Here is a 20891-nt window from a genome sequence, read left to right as displayed (position 1 = left end):
GTTCCTAGGGTTCTTCTCACACCACATCAAACACTTCTAGATACAGGCATAGAAGGGGCTATTCTTAAAACAATCCAAGCAGCAGAGTCATGAAGTTGTGAAAATGTCACCTGTATTTTCCTTTTGATCGTGTACTCTTCTTCCTTAGGGAAAGTTCTCTTTTAACATTTCTGAATGTACACTGACTCTAATTGGCATTCATTTTCATACATGAATTAAGGCATTGCTGAGCAGAAACATATAAGCACAAGTACAAACACATATTACTTCTTAGGAAGTCAGTCTTTCTTTTTTCAGTTTAGAATTGTTCCTTTCAGTCTCAGCTGACTAAATGTACAACTTCAGCTCAATTTTCACAGCTCAAATGCCTGAGAAAAGCAGAATTTTCATTCTTAATTGATTTATAATTAGGCTATTGCATAAGGAGGTTTCAGTGCTCTAAACCGCTCCCTTACAAACAAATGGTTACTATACAGCACACATCACAAATTTAATCAATAGCTTTAGTCAAGTGATTCACAATGCTAGTGCAGTGCCCTTAATCACCAATGCCATTTCGCGCCAGTAGACTGATCAGTCTTTTCTCCGCACTTAGTCCTTCATTTAAAAAATTCCCTAGTTAATGTGCATTACTTCCAACAACTTCAGCAAACAGAACTAAGTGAAGTCATTATTTTTTAAACCAAGGTCTCAGTAAAGAAAACAAAGCCTAAACAAGCAAGTAGATCAATTACTGGAGGCAATGAGCACTTGGGATTAATGGCTCACTTGAATAAAACACCAGCAGGCACAAGAGTACTCCAGGACCAGGATTGAGAGTCATTTCCTTAGCCAAAATCCTTTTAGGGAATCTTTCCTCCATAGAATAGGCATACAGGTTTAAACTTATTCTTTCTTAAATACATGTACTGTCCAAAAGGCTTGTGAAAGTGGTGGTTCAAGATCTCAGTACCATACATCCACATTTCTGATCTGTATTATAACATAAGCATTTATTTTCTGTCTTACCTTTAAGTAGTCATATGGACACGTGACCTCGGGGTGGTCTTCAATATCAAAGTTGTCATCAAATTCTAGGTTTATAAAAAATCCCTCCTCCAGCTCAATCCGGTACAAGCAGTCAGAGCTTTTAGGGTATGGGTTAGGGAAATCGGAGCTGGTAACAATCCCTGTCCTCTCATTGAACACATTGTCACTGCATTCCACTAGAGAAATAAAAACTTTCAGTGAGACAGCATAGCCTTGTCTTGAAAAACAGAGGATAACATAATACACTGTGTATGTTAGTATGGTTACAACCCTTATAAATGTTTGTTGAGGTATAGCGAAGAAGTCATGATACAAAGATTATGTAAACTCTATGAAATTGCAAATCTGCATTGCTGATTTAGATTTGGGCTATAAAAAAGAAAACCACACAATGAAACGAAATGACTGCTTTTCGACTCACTGTGCACACAAAAAAGCAATATGAAAATATGAGATCAGCTGGACATGCACTCAGTACTCCAAAATAAATTTTATTTAACAATGTTTTAGAACAGATATCGGATATGGGTGATATCAACAATCATTTGGTTTAGTTTTGTTTCAGTCACATAAACATAAATCAAAGGTTTTAGAATCCCATACACTTTCTGGTTTTCTTTCCAGCTGATCCTAATTACTTAATTGAAGCCTTAATTGGATTATGAAGTTGCAAGATTGGAACATTTGCAAGTTATTGTTGACTTCAAAATGTTGGAATATTGCATGTACTGTATGCTATATGGTATTTTATGTGTATTTTATGCTACTCATATGGAATAGTTAATAGTAACAATAATTAAAGAGCACCTTCCAACATTTTTAAAAGATGAAAAAAAACAGCAGGTCCGAGTGTCTCCAGGGTAAGGACAGGCCTGACATAACCAATACTGGTTAAACTGGGAACAAATACCACCAGTAAATGGTCGGTTGGGAGAAGGGAGAAAATTTGGGTACTCTGTGAAACCCCACACAAACATGAAGGGAGCATGCAGACTCCACAAAGACATGTGCTCAAAGCTAGAACTGAACCCAGGACCTTGCAGTTTTGATTTCTTGCCAATGTGCCAGTGCAACCAAGACACAGTAGTCAAAGCCTACTGTGGGAGGGAATTTGCTTACAATGTAATCAGACCCCACTGATTTAATAAAATGCCCAGAGGTGTCCAGAATGACCGATGGCTCAGACGACAAGGGAAGATGTGAAGATGGACTGATTAGCACTGGAGTTTCTGGATTGAAAATTGGGGATTGGGGATGCTACATTAACTAACACTAGAAATTCTGGATGGAGGATTGGAGATTCTGGATTGAGGATTGGCAATTCTGGATTGAATACCAATAGAGAGTGTGGATTGAGGATTTCAAGATTTGGGGTTGACAAAGACTGGAGAGTCTGGATTGACCAGCACTGGAGATTCTGGATTGAGGGTTCTAAACCGACTAGTGCTGGAGATTACATTGTTTTACATTTTGTATTTCTGCAATTGCTGCTCTTGTTACCACGTGATTCTGTTTAGTTCCTTGTTTTATTTTTGTTGTTGGAGTACCACCCAGTATTTGGTCAAGAAAACACATGCAAACCCTTGAGCTGGCAGAAAACCCTGCAGATGCTGCACAATCTGCTAAACAAAACAAGCTTGTGTGGTTGTGTGCATATTCCAATTTAAGTCATGGTAACAAAAATCTTTATGAGTTCTTCTTTTCATTATCAGTAAAACCAACTAGTAACTAGTTGGGGTCTTTGTTCAATAATGCAGAACAGACAGTGTCACTGGTGTTTTTTTCCTACAGTATATCTTATGAAGCAACCTCCAATGTTATTTGCTATACTGGAATTAATTAACCTAAATTGCATCAAAAGACAGCAATTAAAAGTTATGAAAGGACAAACAATGAACTTAAAAAATCAAAACCAGGTGATAGCTGGGATTTGTTATATTTTTACTTGACAATTTGAATAAAATGACATAAAGAGGGACAGAGTGGCAATGAAAGGACAGAGAATGATGATGAATTAATAATAAAAAAACATTAATCCCCTTTAAAAGTAAAATAAACTATACTAAGATGGAGCAATCCCAAACCATACTAACAAAGACCAGACCATTTTTTTAATAAAACTTTGTTCATCACCAAATAACCTGGCCTTCAGCACCAGATTCATATAAAGAATTTAGGGAAACAGTAATTCCAATTATGAACAAAGATCAAACACAACTGTCCTTTATATCCTTGGAAAAAAAGAAAATGTACTTCTGTGCTTTGTCACAGCAAATTCTGTTTTGAGTTTATGATCAGTGAGACCAGATGGTGTCTGGGCAGTGTCAGTCCCAACTAGTTATAACAGCTGTCTCCAGCCCTGGTCCTTGAGAGCCCCAACTCACTTAGTCTGTTTTTACTTACAACACCTGTAAACTATTAATGAATCAAGTAAGAAATCTCTTCAGTTAACAGAACCCTAGTTCTTGAGGGCTGAAGACAACCCTACATCAGGGTTGTCGGATTTCCTTTTTGGAGGGTCTTGTGTCTTTTGGATTTTGGTCCAAACTGAGTAGTCAATTAAACAATTAAAATAATGAATTAATTAAACTGACATATAAATGCCTTTTCGTGCTCAATATTGAAAGATAACCAATGTCAGAAAAGGTACAGTTACCTATAAAACACCTACAAGCTTGATAAGAAGTATTAACAATTAAGGTTAATTAATGAAACCAGCTGTGCAACTGAGAGTTTGGGTGGCACAAATGCCAGAAGATACCATTGCCCTCCAGATTTAAGGATGACATCCATGGCTCTGATTTTAGTCATACATGATTTCTCAATGACTTAATTTAACAAAGACAGCTTAGCTGATTTGGAATTGTTCCATATAAACCGATTGATTTGTATGGAAATTGTGACTTAGAGGTGACCTATAAAACCTGCTGGATTGGGTTATGCATGTCTCATCAAAACCTGCTCATTCAGAAGAGTTGAAGAGAAGGAGCAGGCAGCAGTATCCCATCTATTGGGCAGCTGTGATATTAACACAACAGTAAGTTTGTTTTTTTCTTATGAGCATCAATATGTTTATCATTAATCCACCCCCCATTCTGAAATAATTTTGAAAAACCCCTTCAGTACCCTTTCAAGAGAGACTGAGACAAATGGGCATGTTCCTGCAATGTACCCACCTCCAGAGACCCTGTTTGAAAGATTGCAAGATCGCCAGAACCTTACAGGAGAGGCAGCACTGACTGGAAGTGTAGTGCTTCTTTTAGGCATTACTGCAAACCTGCAGGAGCCCAGCAAGTCTCCGGAGGTGCTTTAGCAGGGAAGACAAATGACTAATCCAATCTTTGCTCCTGGAGCAGTCAGCCAACTAAACTAAATTTTAATGAAGGGACTCCAGTAAGTTACTGGATCATTTTTTGTAGTTTGTAGCGACCAAATGAGAATATAGATGCCTAATATTTTTTGCTTTATTTTCTAAGGAATGAAAACATAAATTTGAAGTATTTTAAAAATGTTAAATAATAATATTAATCATTATTATCCCAATCAGATGTGACTGGAAGTTACTTTGGAAGAAAACATCAGCCAAATGAATAAATCATTATTATTGTTTAATGTAGATGTCTTATTCTTCTCAGATCAAATATTAGTAGCAAATATCAAATTTATTTTGAGTAAAATACAGTAAAGATTGTGAGTTTTTTTTTGTTTGAGCAGAATAAAGTGCTCTGCCATTTATTTTTCAGTCTTGCCTCCTGAACTCAGGAAAAAAAGTCAGTTTTAATTTTTCTTCATCCATCTGCTACTTAACTGCTTTTCATTTCAACATATTGTCTACAGTTAGTGGGGTAAATAGGGGGTTCCCACTTATGTCATATGGTGAGGTTTTGTGCTTGTGAAAACACCACGCTATTTATTTTATACTGTTTGTATATCAGATAACTATTTTAAATCTGCTGCGCATGTGGGACCACATCATAAGTACACATGTACTGTATCTAAGAAGTTAAATCAAAGAAGGTTCTTTGACCCATCATGACTATTTGCTTACTAGTAGCTCATTGATCCTAGGATCCCATCCAGTCATTCATTACTTGAAGGGATTCTGGGGGAATCAATTTCAACAGGATTGATAGCTCAGAATACTCTTTATCCACCTTTCATTTGTGGTATTAACCTACTTTACACAGAAGGTTACAAGTATCTGGAATCAGGTTTCCCAGTCAGGTGTAATGAGTCCTAAACTCTGGGCTGGAAACAATTTTAGATTTGCTTAGCTACTAAACTACCAAAAAAGCAAGACAGTCCAAATCTCTTCCTCTCTTTTACTACATTATATTATTCATAATATAGGCTGCAGTGATAGTGTGCATGTTCTTCATTCTTAAAGTATTGAATTATTGCCAGCTGTAAGATCTACAGTATGTGACACTGTTTTGCAGTTTCGGAGTGGACTGCCATTTCTCGAGTTCTGATCAGACCCTGGGATAATTCCCTCCACAGCAAGGCTTGGAAAAGTTTTAAATTTCAAGGAGACTGATTCAAAACTATACTTTCAGTGGGTTTCCAAGTTCCCTCCAAGATGGTAAATTCCACATTTTCCAGGCTTCCTGTTGAGGGAATTATTCCATTTCTCTGTGGGTGTTGAATCATAAGCTGCCTTCAGTACAGCCCAAAGTCAAAAGCAATTTTTCTTTAGAAAGTGCCTCTGAATAGACTACATGTCTTTATTTAATCAACACTGGCACAATGGAGCTCATACTGGAAATTACGTGGGGTCTAAAATGCCTCACATTATGAAAAACATACAAAAAACAAGTTGCTGGCAAGTGGCCCTATAGAAATTTTGAATGGAACTGTTGGCATTACTGGAAACTAGAAAATAACACAGAACCTAAAAATCGTAATGTGATTGTAAATGGTTTATAGTTTGACCATACATAATCAACACTTTTCAAAGCTTTCCTTCTTAGAGGATTTTCCTACACATGGCCTATGCAATAAATAGATGTTTAAATGCATGCAATGATTAGGAAAGAAGGCTGGCAAATACAACTGCTAGGGAGAAAGCTGGACATATAATTAGGTAATTTGTGCTTGGACTTTTACCTCTGAAACTGTGAATCATGCTGTTGTTCAGGGATAAGAGAATTACTATAACACACCGGCTTAGGGCACCATGGAATATTATATCACACAAAATGTAGATGTCTCCTGAATTAGAGTTGAAGGGATAAGAGAAATGGTCATCAAACTGGAAATATTTAATAATTTTATTGCATTACCTCTACAGGTCCTGTTGTCTGAATGCAGAATGTAACCAAACCTACAAGAGCAATAGTATCCACCAATGTAGTTATGGCAGTAGTGGTCACAAACCAGTTCTTCATCATTTCTGTCTTTACATTCATCCACATCTACAAGAAAGAAATCACAGATGTGAAAGAAGGACAGCTGAGTGTTCACATACTATGAAACTCAAAGGATTATTCACACTGGCAATGTACAAAAGTGTATCAAGCTTATCAGCTTTTACTTAGCGTGATGCCTCTTCATAGTGATCCCCACTTTGAAATTAAAGTGTCATACTGTAAGACACTTTCAAAAGAGGAAACGTAGAACAAAAAAACTATCTATCTTCAGAAAAAATAGACTCTAATTTAGTGAAAGTTCTCAATGCAAACTATGCAGATGTACAAGAAATGTACTCTTAGGTCTGCTGGTTTTAATCAAACTTTTTAAACATAGATATACATATTTTAAATCAAACAATCATGATACATTTTCAGTAACAGGATGCACATTTCAAAATGAAAACACTGAAAAGTCAGTGCTGGGTATACACTTCCTGAGCACTAAGACAATTTTGGCAGTATTGACATTGCCTGCTCAGCTGTGGGATGTTCTGCCACTCTTCCGGTACAGCTGCAGGCAGCTGAAGAAGGCTGACTGGTCACAGCTGTCTCCTGTTGATGGGACTGATGACTTGGTCCTGCAGATGTTTGGTTGAGACTCAGATCAGGACCAAACCTGGCCGTGCCAAGACCTCAGCAATGTTTTCCCCATCTTGTAATGCCTGCACTGGTCTTGTGTTGACCTCATGGAAAACATACTTCCAGATGGGAAGACAGGAATGGAAAAACTTTGAGGTTGCCCTCAAACTGCACCAAAGATGTTTTAGTGTTGAAGAAGGTTCCACCCTATCCTGCTGGCTCGAACAGGATACTATTACATTGCGTACTATGATGTCTTCACACATACAGTATTGTGTCTTCTTTCAGCTCTGTCAAGGGCAAAACTGCATTAAATACTAAATAAAACATTCACCTTTCTCTCAGACATTCTTGCCCGGTCCACAGAGGAAGGCAATACTTTCTCTCATCAGTCAATGTTAATCCTGAATGGCCCCAAATGATCATGTTCCTGCCGACTTGAACCTACAGTGATTCTGCTGATGCTCAGGTTATTTCCTTCTGTGCTGTAGCCACAGCATTGCAGTGGATTATGATTTATGAGATGATAAGACAGATGAGACAGTACTGGGCTACAGTGGAAACCCTTTGAAAATTCTTCTGATTGTCAGAGACAAGCCTTCACTCACGCAACCAGGGCCTGGCATATCCTTTCCGTTTCTTGAGTTAGTTCAAAACCTGTTTTAAATGGATTTTCACACAGACTCTTATTCCACTTTTACTTGTCAATTTTAATTCAAGTCAAATACCAAGCAATGAGGAATTGATTAAATGGCTTGAACTCACTATTTTGCTATCTCCACAGAACAATTGTACGGCTTGCTATTTAAAATTAAATAACCGTACTATACATTCTCAAACAATTAGTTATTAAAAGCAAATGAGCAATTTGGACCGAATGACCTCCTGTCATTTGTACTGACCCTTCTTCTTCTTGTGTTTTTAATTCAGAAAACTCAGAAGTAGAAAATGAAAACATGTAGAAATGGATGCTGTGTTTTTGAGGGGCTAATATGAATTTGCAGTGCTTGTTTCAGTTGTAGTAGTGGTGCAAAGATCTTACCAACTGCAGTGTAATGGGCCTCGAATCCAGTGAACCGCTCTTCGTTGGAGAAGTCAGACCTGAAGGTGACACTAAGCTTGTTTCTGTGAGACATGATAATCTGCTCCCTGGGCGTCTGTTCTGTATCTGTGTCCTCCCGGCCACAGAATGTAGCCTGTAACCCCTGGTCTGCCTCAATCTGAAAGAGACGGAAGACAAGAAAGGTCAGATGGCCAATTATCACACATGATAATTAAAATTATTACTTACATTCTATTTTTGTTAATCATGTACCTATTTTCATTTCTGTCGTGCATGTTTCTAATATACACCTGGAATTGACCATTTTTATCTTATTACAGAACTGGAGTACATGGAGACTAGGGTATCACACAGTGATTCTACATGCACGCAGGAGAGAATGAGGCACACAAACATGCTCCTCTGACATGCCCACTTGCACTTACAGGTATTTGATGCCCTGCAGGCTCCAGAATGCATTACAGGAGACTTGCCCATCTCTCGCTGCTGAATGCTAAGAGGACTTTGGCTAACTACTCAAACCCCTGCCCTGGTGTTGGCTAGTTTGTGTGCTGATGCTTGGGTGTTCCTGGACAAGCTGACCCAGGCTCTAACTAGAGAGTTATTGACAGAGGTCAACACATGCTTTGAGTGAGCACTTTAAATAATATACAGTAAGAACATAACAGGTTTAAAACAAACGTCTTGCTTTTGTGTTACTTAAGTAAATACACAAATCTAAATTTTGAACACCAGATCTTGAAAAAGCTCAGAGTTTGGGTTTCAACCACCTGACTGGGAAGTCTGTTCCAGAGATGTTCTACCCCTTGGAGACAGAACTGTTTCCTCTGTCCTAAATAAATTCCCCTTAAGTCACCAAGAGTGGCTTCATGTCCTTGTTTCACTGCTGAAATTTCTCTTATACTTATACTTTAGTGATTTTATATACTTAACTAAAATTTAAGTTTATTTTTTTTGTGCCTGATAAGCCACAGAGGTTGCTGTTGCACAGTAAAATGAAGATACACTATCTAACCCAAGCCCACCCAAACCTGGTAGTTCTCAGCTGTGAACTGAATTAGTCAATCAGAGATATCCAGTTAATGGTGTAGCCAAGGTTTGAATCAGTGTTGTTTGGAGAATGGGGACCAGCTTGCTCCCCACAGTAATATCTGTACCTGTTAAGCTCTTGGGTGAGCTTAGAGTATAATTGTTAATGATTTACACATGTGGTAATATGGTGTGCCTGCTCCCACCATGATATTGGAAAGTGTTGCAAAAGACAGGGACATTTGCTTATTTCTAAATCGTTCCACCCTGACAGAAGACATTTTCAAAGGTCTGTGGTCTAGAACAGACTTTGCTCCTGATTTGCTTGAAGATAATATAAATTTATGGAAATGACAACAAAGCAATAGGTGGGGAATGTAGAATACACATTTATATTTCAGATAAACACTGTTTTTTTTCTTTTTGATGCATTTTATTCTGAGACATAAAAAGTGAAGAAAATGTTGCACATTGAAAAAATGCTTTTAAAGTTGCCATTCTAGTCCCAGATTGTCAAAAAGCAAATGAGAGCAAAGAAACTGCAGACAGATGAGGAATTTAAATATAGGAAATTATATTTACAGTACTTTTGACATCAAGGCGATCCACAGAAGTGACACACCCATACTTCAATCTAATCCTACATACAATGCAATTTAAATAGCAAACATTGCTGGCCCATTTTGGTCAATTACAAATTATGAACATTATACAAATTTTTCTAAGTGAATATTTTTAATTAAAACTTGAATCATCAAAATGAACACTTTTCTGGGAAAGAAGTTAAATGGTCTGGCAAAACTGCCAAGAAAAATATGTTGAATGTATAAATACTCACCTCTGTAATTCAGTAAATGGTGGAAGCACTTTTGACAACGATTACAGTCTAGATACTTTTTGGATAAGTCTCTACCAACTTTGCTCCCTATAATGATACAAATTATGCCCATTCATCGTCGCAAACCTGCTCCAGCAAAGTTAAATAGGTTGGAGATCATTGATAGTAATTTTCAAGTCCTGAAACAGATCGGTTTCAAGTCAGGACTTCAACTTGACCACATAAGAATATCAGGTTTCTTTTAGTACATTAGTACAGCATTCTTGTGTAAATTCATCAGTTTTAGATCTTTAGCAGTCTGAAGCATGCTTTCTTCAAAGATTTGCATCTACTTTGCTTTGCTATTTTTGCCTTCATATTGATAATCTAGTCTCTGCTGATGAGAAGTAGAACTATAATGCAATGCTGCCACCACTGTGCCCGACAGCAGGGATGGTACTGACACAGTGAGGAGGTGTGTTGTTGGGTTTATGACAGATGAACACTTGGCATTTAGTTTATAAAGATAGAATTTTGTCTTGTCTGACCACAGAACTTTTTGCCACATTTTTAGAGTTTCACTTAAATGTTTTCTTGTAAACTCCAACTCCATAAACTAGAGATGGGTGTTCCAGTCTCCCATATAGACCAGTTTTGACTCGTGGACATTTTCTACTACTTCAAACATTGAATGCTGTGGCTCCTTCAGTCCTACTTTTTATCTCATGGTGGCCAGTTTTCTTCTTGTCTGGCTGTACAATTAGGAGGAACAGCCTGATCTACGCAATATCTGTTCCTCTTCTTTATAGTTGATGTCACCAGGGTCAAAGGACTATCCTATCCGACTATCCGATGTCTTTTAACATTTTTATGTAACCTTCTCCAGGAAAGTGCTTTCTACAACCATATCCCTGAGGCATTTGGTGAGCACCTTGGTCTTCAGAAAATAATGTAACCTTATAGAGACAGATGTATTTATTCTTAAACCATGTGAACCAGCATTCTTGCATACAGAGGGCCACTCAACTACTAGTATGACTTGTCAAAGAAGTTTTGCACACTGGACAGAATTTAGATTTCTTACTGTATATCAAAGGGGGTGAATACCCCCTTATGCAACTAGAATATTTTAGTTTTAGATAACTTTTAGATCTTCCTTGTAATTTTAGCTGACATTTAATGTTTTTTTACCCATAAAAACATTCAGTCTGAGCTAGTTGATTAAAAATATTAACTTTAATGTCATTTTAAATTCAGCAAAATGGGATATCATTGGCAGCAAGTGAATACTTTTGAAAACCTTTGAGCTTCTCATGCTAAGGTCACTTTTTTATCATATCCAGTAGAACTGAAGGCCTTCAGCATACAAACAAATCCTTGAAGTGATAAGTACAGACATTCCTGAAACGAGAGCCATTCTCAGCTGCTGCAGGACTCCAAATACCCTGAGGGATGGCATCTTTTATACGGCTTCTCAATTTCGAATTAGCTACAGAAAAGTTTAAACAACAACATAAAGTCAGTTTGACTAGCCTGCTGGCAGGCTGATGGCTTTAAAATGTACGCTCCCATTCATTTTTTAATCATGCGCCTGGGTGGGCTTAACAGTTAAGCAATTCTCCTGCTCCACCACTGACAAACTGCAGAAAAAAAATTACAGGGAAACCACTGTTTCATTGGTAACTTACAAAACATTCTGAGACTGATCTGTGGCCATTAAATGTGCTGTGTTTCAAGCAATATGCTTTGGCTTTCCCCAGTAGTAAGGCTCTCAAAGAGGATTAATTCACTTTTAATACAGCTGAACTCTAAAAAAACTGACTGAAGTGCTGTTTGATTTCACACATGCACTGCAGATGACTATTTTATCTTGTTCCCAAGCTGCGTGTTTACACAGTAAATGTCACTAACCCCCTGGGTATGTTTAGCACAGTCTGATGGCGATATGCAATTGCTAAGAAGCTCTGATGCAATATATTTTTAATGTTTTTGCAAAAAAACCACTCATTCCAAGCAAACACAAAGCAAAAAGATAAAAAGAGAAGTGCCAGAGCATCCAATGAAGAGTAGCACATGCTTTTAATTGTATTATTACATTTAATTATTTACATAATCCAGTAAGGATATGTGAAAGCATTCTAAATCAATTCTTCATGGCCAAGGAATTCATAAAATGAAAAGACTGAGATTTAAATGTCTGTAATGTGAACCAGGTCCAGTGCATACAGTATGCATGTGCAGGATAAGTTAAACAGCTCAATCACTGCTAAACATGGTTTAAAAGGATGATTAGGAACTGACTTCATCCTTCCACTTACAATATTATACTGTATATATATTAATCCACCTATACTCTGCATGAGCCTGTGACTAAATGTGAATCTCCTGCTTATAGTTTTTACACATTGAAATGTCATCTCATAGTGTTTGCCCATGAGAACAACAGTAATAGAACAAACCGCTTGATTAATCTAAGAGGAAACTTAGACAATTACTATAAAATAAATGAAAAGATTATGGGCATTGAGTAGGATTTAATTGTAAGTTAAAAAGAAAAATAAACATTGTTAATGGTGTTATAAAACTGATTTGAACAAAAACAAATGCAAGGCAACATGTGAAAGTGATCTAGCATACATTCCTATATAATCTTATTGAATAACATCTGGTGGTTCTGTGAAATTACATGAAAAGCAATGCAAAATGTTTTTGTTTAATTCAGGTTCATTGAGGTGCTTGCAAGAGCTACTTAGAACAATGGTTATCTGTCTCAGACAGTGTTGTCTGTTGTGAAAAGAGCAGACTATTGTGTGCTGTATCTGAATACTCTGCCTGCCATTTGGTGCCTGAATGTCAGATGGTTCAATTCAATTCCTCAGCCTGGGTGTCAAGGAGATTGAACAGACTCCAGCTTTGTTAATTACTTACTGATTCTGCATATCATTTTCTAACATCACTGCTTAAATGGACTGACTTAATGTTTAAAAAGAAAAAAATAAAATATTAAAAAACAGGTATTCATTTTTAGATGACATCTCCATATAAATCTATGAAATTATTAGATGTGTCATAATGAAGGGCAGGCAAAATACTTCACAAAAGCCAGAATGATCTCTTTGTACCTGACATTAACAACATCAACCAAAGATGCATGTACATGTATTAGGACTCTCACAAAATTAAAGACCTAAATCACAGCCTTCATCACTTAATTATTATGTCACTGTGTATTATTTCATTGTTGCTCATGGGAATGAGCCATTCTGACTTGTAAAATGAGCAAGGATGGTAGTAACTGCTCTACAACACATAACAGAGCTGAACATTTACTGTTAAGGGTACTTTGAAATGATCTTTTGTATCACAATTTTACTTTTTCAGGCATGAACATCAGGAGCATTTTGGGATACGTGTAAAAAACTTTTGCTTTATGGGCCAGTTGATACAGTAATGACTCAACAGTACTGCAATTCTCAGTTCTTTTAATGTGCTGCAAGTTCCACATAATATTGCAAATTCTCACACTATAACACAAGAAAGAGGGCTGCATTTGTCTGTAATTTCTCTATTAATAGCAGCATACACTTTGGGCAGGTGAAGGTGCTAAACTGGCACATTTTGAAATCAACTAATCTCCTTTTGCATCCTGGGTCTGGACACTTTCTATGTCTCCCTCAAACCAGCTTTACATTGGCAGCCTGCCTGAGTCAGTGCTCTTTTGTCTTTCACAGCTGCAGTTTTAGATTAGTGCACACAACTCCTCTAGAAGGGCATTAGAATATGAATATGCTCCACATAAGATGGAATGCTTTGTATTAATATGCCACTGCTCCAGTTCGTCATGTGGAATGAATGCTATTAACTTTACCGTAGGAGCACTTGTATAGACCCCATGCCTCTGAGAGCAACAAGACATTAGTTAGTTGATGAAAGAAGAAAGCTTGCCCTACTTTTGTACAAGTAAAAGGATGCCTCCTCAGAAATCACTTTTCTTCTTTTTATATTTACATGAAAAAGTATGCATGAATCAAAAGGAAACCTGTCAGAATTGAGATATTACATTACCTATGACATTGCAAATCTCCTACAATACGTAGAATTAGCAATTTGTTCAAGCATTTAAAAAACGTATCCTACATTTCTCGGTTGAAAAAAGAAAAACTACAGGGCAGTGTACCACTAACACTAGAGTTGAGCTGCAGCCACAAAAATCAGAAACTATAAAAACATATACAGTATACAAATAGTACATAACTCAAATAATTAAAAATAACTTTACTGCTGAAAATACAGTAAAAGAGCATATGTTTCAGTTAGCCACTTAACTTTAAATTAAAGGTTGCAGCTTTTTCTACAAATGTAAACTTTAGTTTTTTTAAGCAAGCTAGAACTTTGTTCTCTATATATCTCTTTGCTTTTCAGTGTTACACTACAGTTTAAAAGAGGGCTATTGGAGCTCACATTTAAAAGAATTCACAGAAAAACTCTACACTTTGAACAAGTGCAATCAAATTATTCTTTCACCAGCATTACTAACGATGCATGAGACTGTGGAATCCTGTCGCAAACCATCTTTTCATGCCAAACCTAATTTAAAATTCAGTTTTACACTGTTGTGAAATTACACTCCTGACCCACAGATATCTTCGGACTAAACCAGAACAGATTTATTTTGAGAAAACAAAAATGAATATTTCAGCTCTACAAAATTAATACCCCTCTACATAATCTCTAAAAGAGTTTCTTGCAATTCTCAAACTATTGACCTCTTTTAATCTTATCTAGAATAGTTTCAAGTGAAGTCCCTGTGACAAAGTCCATGTACAGAATAGCCAAGAATCTAGGACTTCAAATCATTGTTATTGTGATTGTGTAATTAGTCCTATTTAATAAGTTATGTCTTAAAAGTTTGTATTGACTATACACATTCGAAATGTTGGCTAAATGTAACCCATGTAAATGTCACAGCACTTACCAAAATCTGGAATTAACAAGATACTGCTAAACTATGAACTGCCTCATTTAAGTCTTTTTTATGGCTAAATACTTCTTTTACAGCCCTTATTCGGGTAGACGTACAGTAGGCATCACCCAGGCCTCTGTTAGAATAAGACCCTGTGAATGAAAGATGTGCCTGTGAACACAAGTTCAAGCAAGTTTCAATTAGTCACTTTAAAGCATCAACTGTTGGTTAAACTTGTCTTTACTTTGTCAAAGTCATGTAATAATTAGTTCAGTTTGGCAGCTACTGTACCTGCTCAAGTGAAATAAAAGTATTACAAGCCTGTACATCCTACAATTTATACATTTTAAAGATAACATTGATATTGTAGATAAAAAAGGGGGTGTAGGGTGGCCTGGCTGTTAGCTTTGTAGCCTCACAGCCCTTTAGTGCCCTGGGTTTGATTCTGGGTTTGATTTTGTGCAGCTGTGCAAGTTCTGGTTGCTCCTCACTGGACGGATTTCAGAGCAGCACAATATTTTTTATAATGTGGCGACCCAAACATGTACAATATTCTAAATGAGGCCTTAGTAGTGTATTATACAATTTTAACATAACCACCACCTTTGCTTTTAATTCTAAGGCTTTTAAATATACACCCAGTGGCCACTTTATTAGGTACACCTATCTAGTACCGGGTAGGACCCCTTTTACCTCCAAAACAGCCATCTTTGTGTGTTGGTTTCCTCTCACCTTACAAAGGCACACTGACTGTGCGCACTGGCATCTCTAAATTGTCCTCTTCAGTGTCTGTGTCCTATGATGGACTGGCCTCCTGTCTAGGGTTTCCTCCTTTTGACCTTTGTTTCTGCAATTGGCTCTGGGTGGCTACAACCCTCACCAGACAAACTGTAAGCAGCTCTCTAATAATGGATATATATACAGTATGGTATTTGCATGTACAGTATACTTTCTGTGCTTGTATTTCATAGGTATATTGTATACTTCCTTCTATACTTGTAGTCTATGCACAGCATTTGTTTTCACAAGAATTATGATCTTGATTGACTGGCTTTAGTTTCATAAAACAAAACATTTGCGGCCTAGGACTACTGCATGAGGGTGTTTGCAGCCACTTCTCAGACAAATTTCCTATATTTCTCAAGCCCAAGAGGAACATGAATAACTTGGACCAAGGCCTTGGCTATATCTGCCTTCTAAAAGTAGTAGGTATATTTTTAAATCTCTAGTCTTCCCTTTCTCGCTCTGACACCATACCCTGCAACCAGTTACTCAAAGATATGCATTTCATGCTGGGATTGGATCTGGATTGAATTATGCTAGAGACTTCAAGGCATTCTAATTTATTTCTAATCAAAGTGTCGTGAGGGATAATTATTACACACAATGGCATCCCCGTCAGCAGATTTGTAAAATGAGACCAGTCAAGAAAATTTTTACAGAAATAGCATTTAGTCAACATTTAGTTGTGTCAATAACCCCAAGAGTCAAATGAGAAAAAAGAAACTCATGAGAGTATAAGAAGTATAAGAAAGATTGCAAATGAGAGGATTTTATCCAAGGAATCGGATTCTACAATGTAGCTGTTCCAGATGCCAACCCTACTTTGTAAAAGTGCCTCCTGTGCTAAGCTCTAAATGTGATTTTGTTTCCATTTGTGTCTTTATGTTTAAGTGTTGATCATGATGTTCTCTGGTGGAGTAATCTAATATTGTCTTTCAAGGCTTTATCTCCTCTGCTTGAGACCGAAGAGATTAAGTTCTTTCAATGCATATACAGTATGTGGCTTATGATGTATGCATCCTAAAATAACTGTTAATTGTATTCCTGGCCTGATGGATGTATTTATTCCATGGTTGTCTTTTTTCTTTTAAAAAAAAGGGATTTTCCTCTGGCAAGGATACCAACAATTAAGATCTCTTGCCTAACAGTATGAGATCTCTGTCTAGCTAAAGGTGTGAAGGCATGTGTTTGCTGATACTCACAAGTGAATGAATAAATAATGAATAAATACATTACTTTGGAGTAGAGAGAGTGTGCACCCAATTTATTCTGTTATTTTGTTTTTCACTAGACAGGACATGTGTAATCTTTGGGTACACATTTTTTTCCTTGTTTTTGTAACGTGTCTGTGTATGCCATTCCTTTGCAGATGCTAGGATATGATCAGAGTTAATTATGATTGCAGTCCACTATAGACCTTGGTTTAAATGCATTTAAATTCACAGCCACGGATTTGCAAAATAAACACAATCATAGGTGCTCTTGAGTGGTCCATCTGGTAGAAGCCTTTGTTTGAAGCGTAGGATGGACTGTGTGGTTTGGGCTAAGTCCAGGCTGTCCCAGAAGCCAAACACGGTCAGATGTTCCCAGGAGGTGGCAAAAAATTGCCTTTGGTTGTATTCCAGACTAGTAGCAGGAAAACCCGGAGCAGAATGTCTTGACTTCTTGAAATTATTTCTACAAGCCTGTTTGTTAGCATGCATTATCAACAGCTTTGAAAGATGTACAGTACAGATGGCGAGTGGCAGAGTGGGATGATGGCAAAGACAAAGGCTGAAGGAGGCTAGAGTTCCTCTGCAAAGTCACGGAGGAACGATTACGTCATGGAGAAAATCTGCCTTCCTTTTGGAATGTAAGCAAAATCAATTTGGTTGGATTTTTTTAATGAGTCTCACCCACACTAAAAATTAAGTTGAAGAAAAAAAAAGTATCCATCTGAAACGCAAGCACCAGATGAGAACTAAACCTCCTGGATGTTTCCTGTCACTTGAAGTAGCAAATTAGCAGAGGGCAGTAAGTCTCAAACAATTAAAAACAAAACATTCATAAGGTCAAGCAGCTTATGGCCACTATACGCAAACGCAAAGATAAGAAATATGCAAATCCTTGTAGGTTTAATTACTTTTTCAAAATGAATCCTTATACAAGGCTCCTAGTAGTAAATATGTAATTGTTTTATATTGATTTAATGCATTTAGACTTTATTATGCTTTCACTACAGCATCACACTTATAAAGGAAGAGCTCTAAATAGATTGAAGACTTCAGATTATTACCCTCTGTACCCACCTCATTTTACAATCAAAACTGAAACAGAGAAGAAATCAAGAAGCCATGGCCTTTTCCTATTCTTCTGTAACATAATTCCCCAGTAACCACCCTCTTGACATTGTCTTGTTGATTCTGCACAACTCATGGTTAGTATTTATAGTATTATAGTATTGGTAATGTAGTATTTATTTCCCCTATCCTGGTGTAAACAGAAGGCAACTGCCAGAATAGGATAATATTTTTAAACCTCTTCAAGAGTGCAGCACAATCACCACTTCTGTGAGCCAAAACTCTGAATTTATAGTACTCTTCCTTGACCGGCCATCTTGAGGTGGTCACAGTCTTCATATCATTATTTGGAAGGTCCAGGATTTACAAAAGCCTTTGCCTTTAAACAACCATTAAACAACTCTGATAAGGGTTGGTGTGGGCGATACTTCTGCAGTCTGTTGAAAACCAGTTGTTCACCAATCAACACAGCTTGCACCCTGTGCTGTATTTGCTTGTGAGAAGATTGACCACATTGACCTTGGGAGGGTGTGGGAAGCGAGCACAGCAGGAGGGGATACATCAAAACAAATTTCATTATCTATTTACGGTCCCTGCTCTTCCCTCAGTAAATGATCTACAGAAAGTACACAAACTGAGGCTCCCTGTTAACCCCATTTAGGGATTTTGACCTCAGTGTTTATGTATCTGGAAACTGAAGGAATGCAGAGTGCTCTAGCTACCAGCTGAAGGCTTTCTTGACAAGTTACAGATGAGGAATCATTGGTGTTCTTGAAATCATTACACTCATGAATTTGTAACACTTAACTGCACTAAAATAGTCATGATTCACAATACAATCCAATTACCATTTGTTTTACCTCAGCTTACCTTTCTGATTTACAAATTTAACATTTTCCATTATGGCTATGTACTAATTTCTCTGCTTTTTTTTAATTCAGATAATTTTGTAAAATGGTTAAACAATTAGCAATGTTATATAATCAATCTGTAGCATTGATGGAGGTCTGTTGTTAATTTTGAGCCATTAAAGACAAACTTCCAGCAATTCCAACAAGCATTTTTCATCATCTGGCTGATGGACTTTATTTTTCCTGTATTACATAAGGTAATACAGAGACTTGAAGAGACTTCAATCAAAAATGGATGACTAGACAGATATCGCATTTTACAGCATTTTGGATTTCACCGACTTTAATTGAGAACACAACTGAACATTGTTTCCTTTGCTTACTGACAGGTGGTAAATGAAAGATGAAATAATAATTCACTTGAGGTATGCAACATGTTTTTAAGAAGATAAGTTAAATTCAGAATGAAAAATAATAACACTAATAGTTCTTCAACTGCCACATAGTTGGCATTTACCTATCACAGCTTGGATTCATTATGTTTTCTGTACAATATATTTTTATACAGTATGTGCTTGTTTAATTAATATAAATGTGGCTCTCTCACAATAAGATTTTGCAATAGAGGAAAATGTATTATAAAATAGATTGTGGTGAAAACAGACAGAGATGTAAACATCCAGAGATAGATTAATTGTTTTCTTACCTTAACATAGTCATATTCACAGAGGTAGGATGGTTCCAGGTCAAAGTGCATAAAATAAAGTTTTATTTTAAATCCGTCTGGGACAGATATATTCCATGCAACCTCAGAATCTTTGGGATAGGACTCCGGGAAATTGGGAGACTGGATGATACCATACATCCCAGTTAATTCAATACCTCTTCCCCCATTCACAAGAAGACACAGGATGAAAAATCTTATCAGGATTCTGTGAAGATGTGCAAGAAAGAAGGAACATTTCAATCAGAACAGAAGTTGTAGCTACAGTACAAATTCACACCTGTTACTGTAGCAAGAACTCTTTTGTAGGCCCCTGTGAATAATGGCTTACAGAATTTTCTATGAATATATTCTGGTTAAGCATGATACCAAATTTGATTTACTATTAGTAGTTCCTATTAGTCTATTAAAATAAACTTTTTCTAAACCTTTTTAACACAACTCTTTAAAAGCATTATTCAAGAATTTTGGGTTTGGAGATGAAAAAGCTGTCCGTCCCATAACAAGGTTTTATTTTCACAGTTACTTCAACCGTTATAATTTGGAATGTATTATTTGACGTCGAGACAAAATCAAAGGAATAAGATCACAAATTAAGTCCTGCAATGCATTAAAACGGCATGATATATTTTTTTAATTATCACTAACAACTAAATACTCTATTTTATCCTTTCTTTCATCAAATTCCATCTGCCTCAAAAACTCCAAAAACGGGACTGTAAGATTCGAGGTATAAAGAAGTAGGGGGATGGCAAATTGCACACGTTAAAAAAGAAATCAATTCTTAATTGATTAATTGGTAAGAAAACATTATACAGGTTTTAAGATACTAAATATATGATTTTCACAAATATTTCAATTTATAAAGACGTATACTACTGCTATCAATAATAACCTTCAAACATGAATGCATTACATAAACCAAGGCAGTTGCCTTTTGTCAGTAACAATAACGGCACGCACTGCACGCCTCGTAATCAAAATTCCAAAACTTTTTTTCCCCTCGAAACCTGTTGCTTTCTTTATGCAAACACGTCGCTGCCTTTTTTTTTTACTGCTGAAAATACTAACCTCATTATTGCTGCAGTTGTTGCTCCAGCGACTCTTGTCTCCTACTGTAAAACGGCGTGTGAGAGTGTTTGTGCTCCAGGACCCCAGCATGGTCTAGCATTCCTAATTCACGTCATACTAGCAGTGTTTACCCTTCGGCAATTTACTGCAGGACACGAACAAAGGGAACAAAACAAAACACTTTCTGCTGCGCGGAAAAAGATCGCACTTTCTAGTCAGTATTCGTCTTTGAACAACATCGTCAGTAGTTAGCGACTGCCGCTGATTAAAATACACTGCAAATCAAATTATT

At 36.8% G+C, this 20891-nt stretch overlaps 1 protein-coding gene across 2 annotated transcripts in view; it reads right to left on the bottom strand.

Moving 5' to 3' along the window:
- Positions 1 to 20665, bottom strand: part of masp1 (MBL associated serine protease 1) — a 41998-nt gene extending 21333 nt beyond the window's left edge. For both annotated transcript variants that reach the window (XM_088913484.1, XM_088913483.1), the window contains exons 1-5: positions 20600 to 20665; positions 19511 to 19736; positions 8062 to 8239; positions 6312 to 6443; positions 1009 to 1205 (exon numbers count right to left, since the gene is read on the bottom strand). In XM_088913484.1, the coding sequence (XP_088769610.1) occupies positions 1009 to 1205; positions 6312 to 6443; positions 8062 to 8239; positions 19511 to 19736; positions 20600 to 20604 (738 nt within the window). In that variant the 5' untranslated portion in view covers positions 20605 to 20665. The remainder of the gene's footprint in view (positions 1 to 1008; positions 1206 to 6311; positions 6444 to 8061; positions 8240 to 19510; positions 19737 to 20599) is intronic.
- Between the last annotated feature and the right edge of the window lie 226 nt (positions 20666 to 20891).

Source organism: Atractosteus spatula, chromosome 4 (genome assembly GCF_055471065.1).
Source record: "Atractosteus spatula isolate fAtrSpa1 chromosome 4, fAtrSpa1.hap1, whole genome shotgun sequence".
Classification (NCBI taxonomy): domain Eukaryota; kingdom Metazoa; phylum Chordata; class Actinopteri; order Semionotiformes; family Lepisosteidae; genus Atractosteus; species Atractosteus spatula.
The sequence above is the reverse complement of the archived record's forward strand: the minus strand, read 5'-3'. Positions and strand labels throughout refer to the sequence as shown.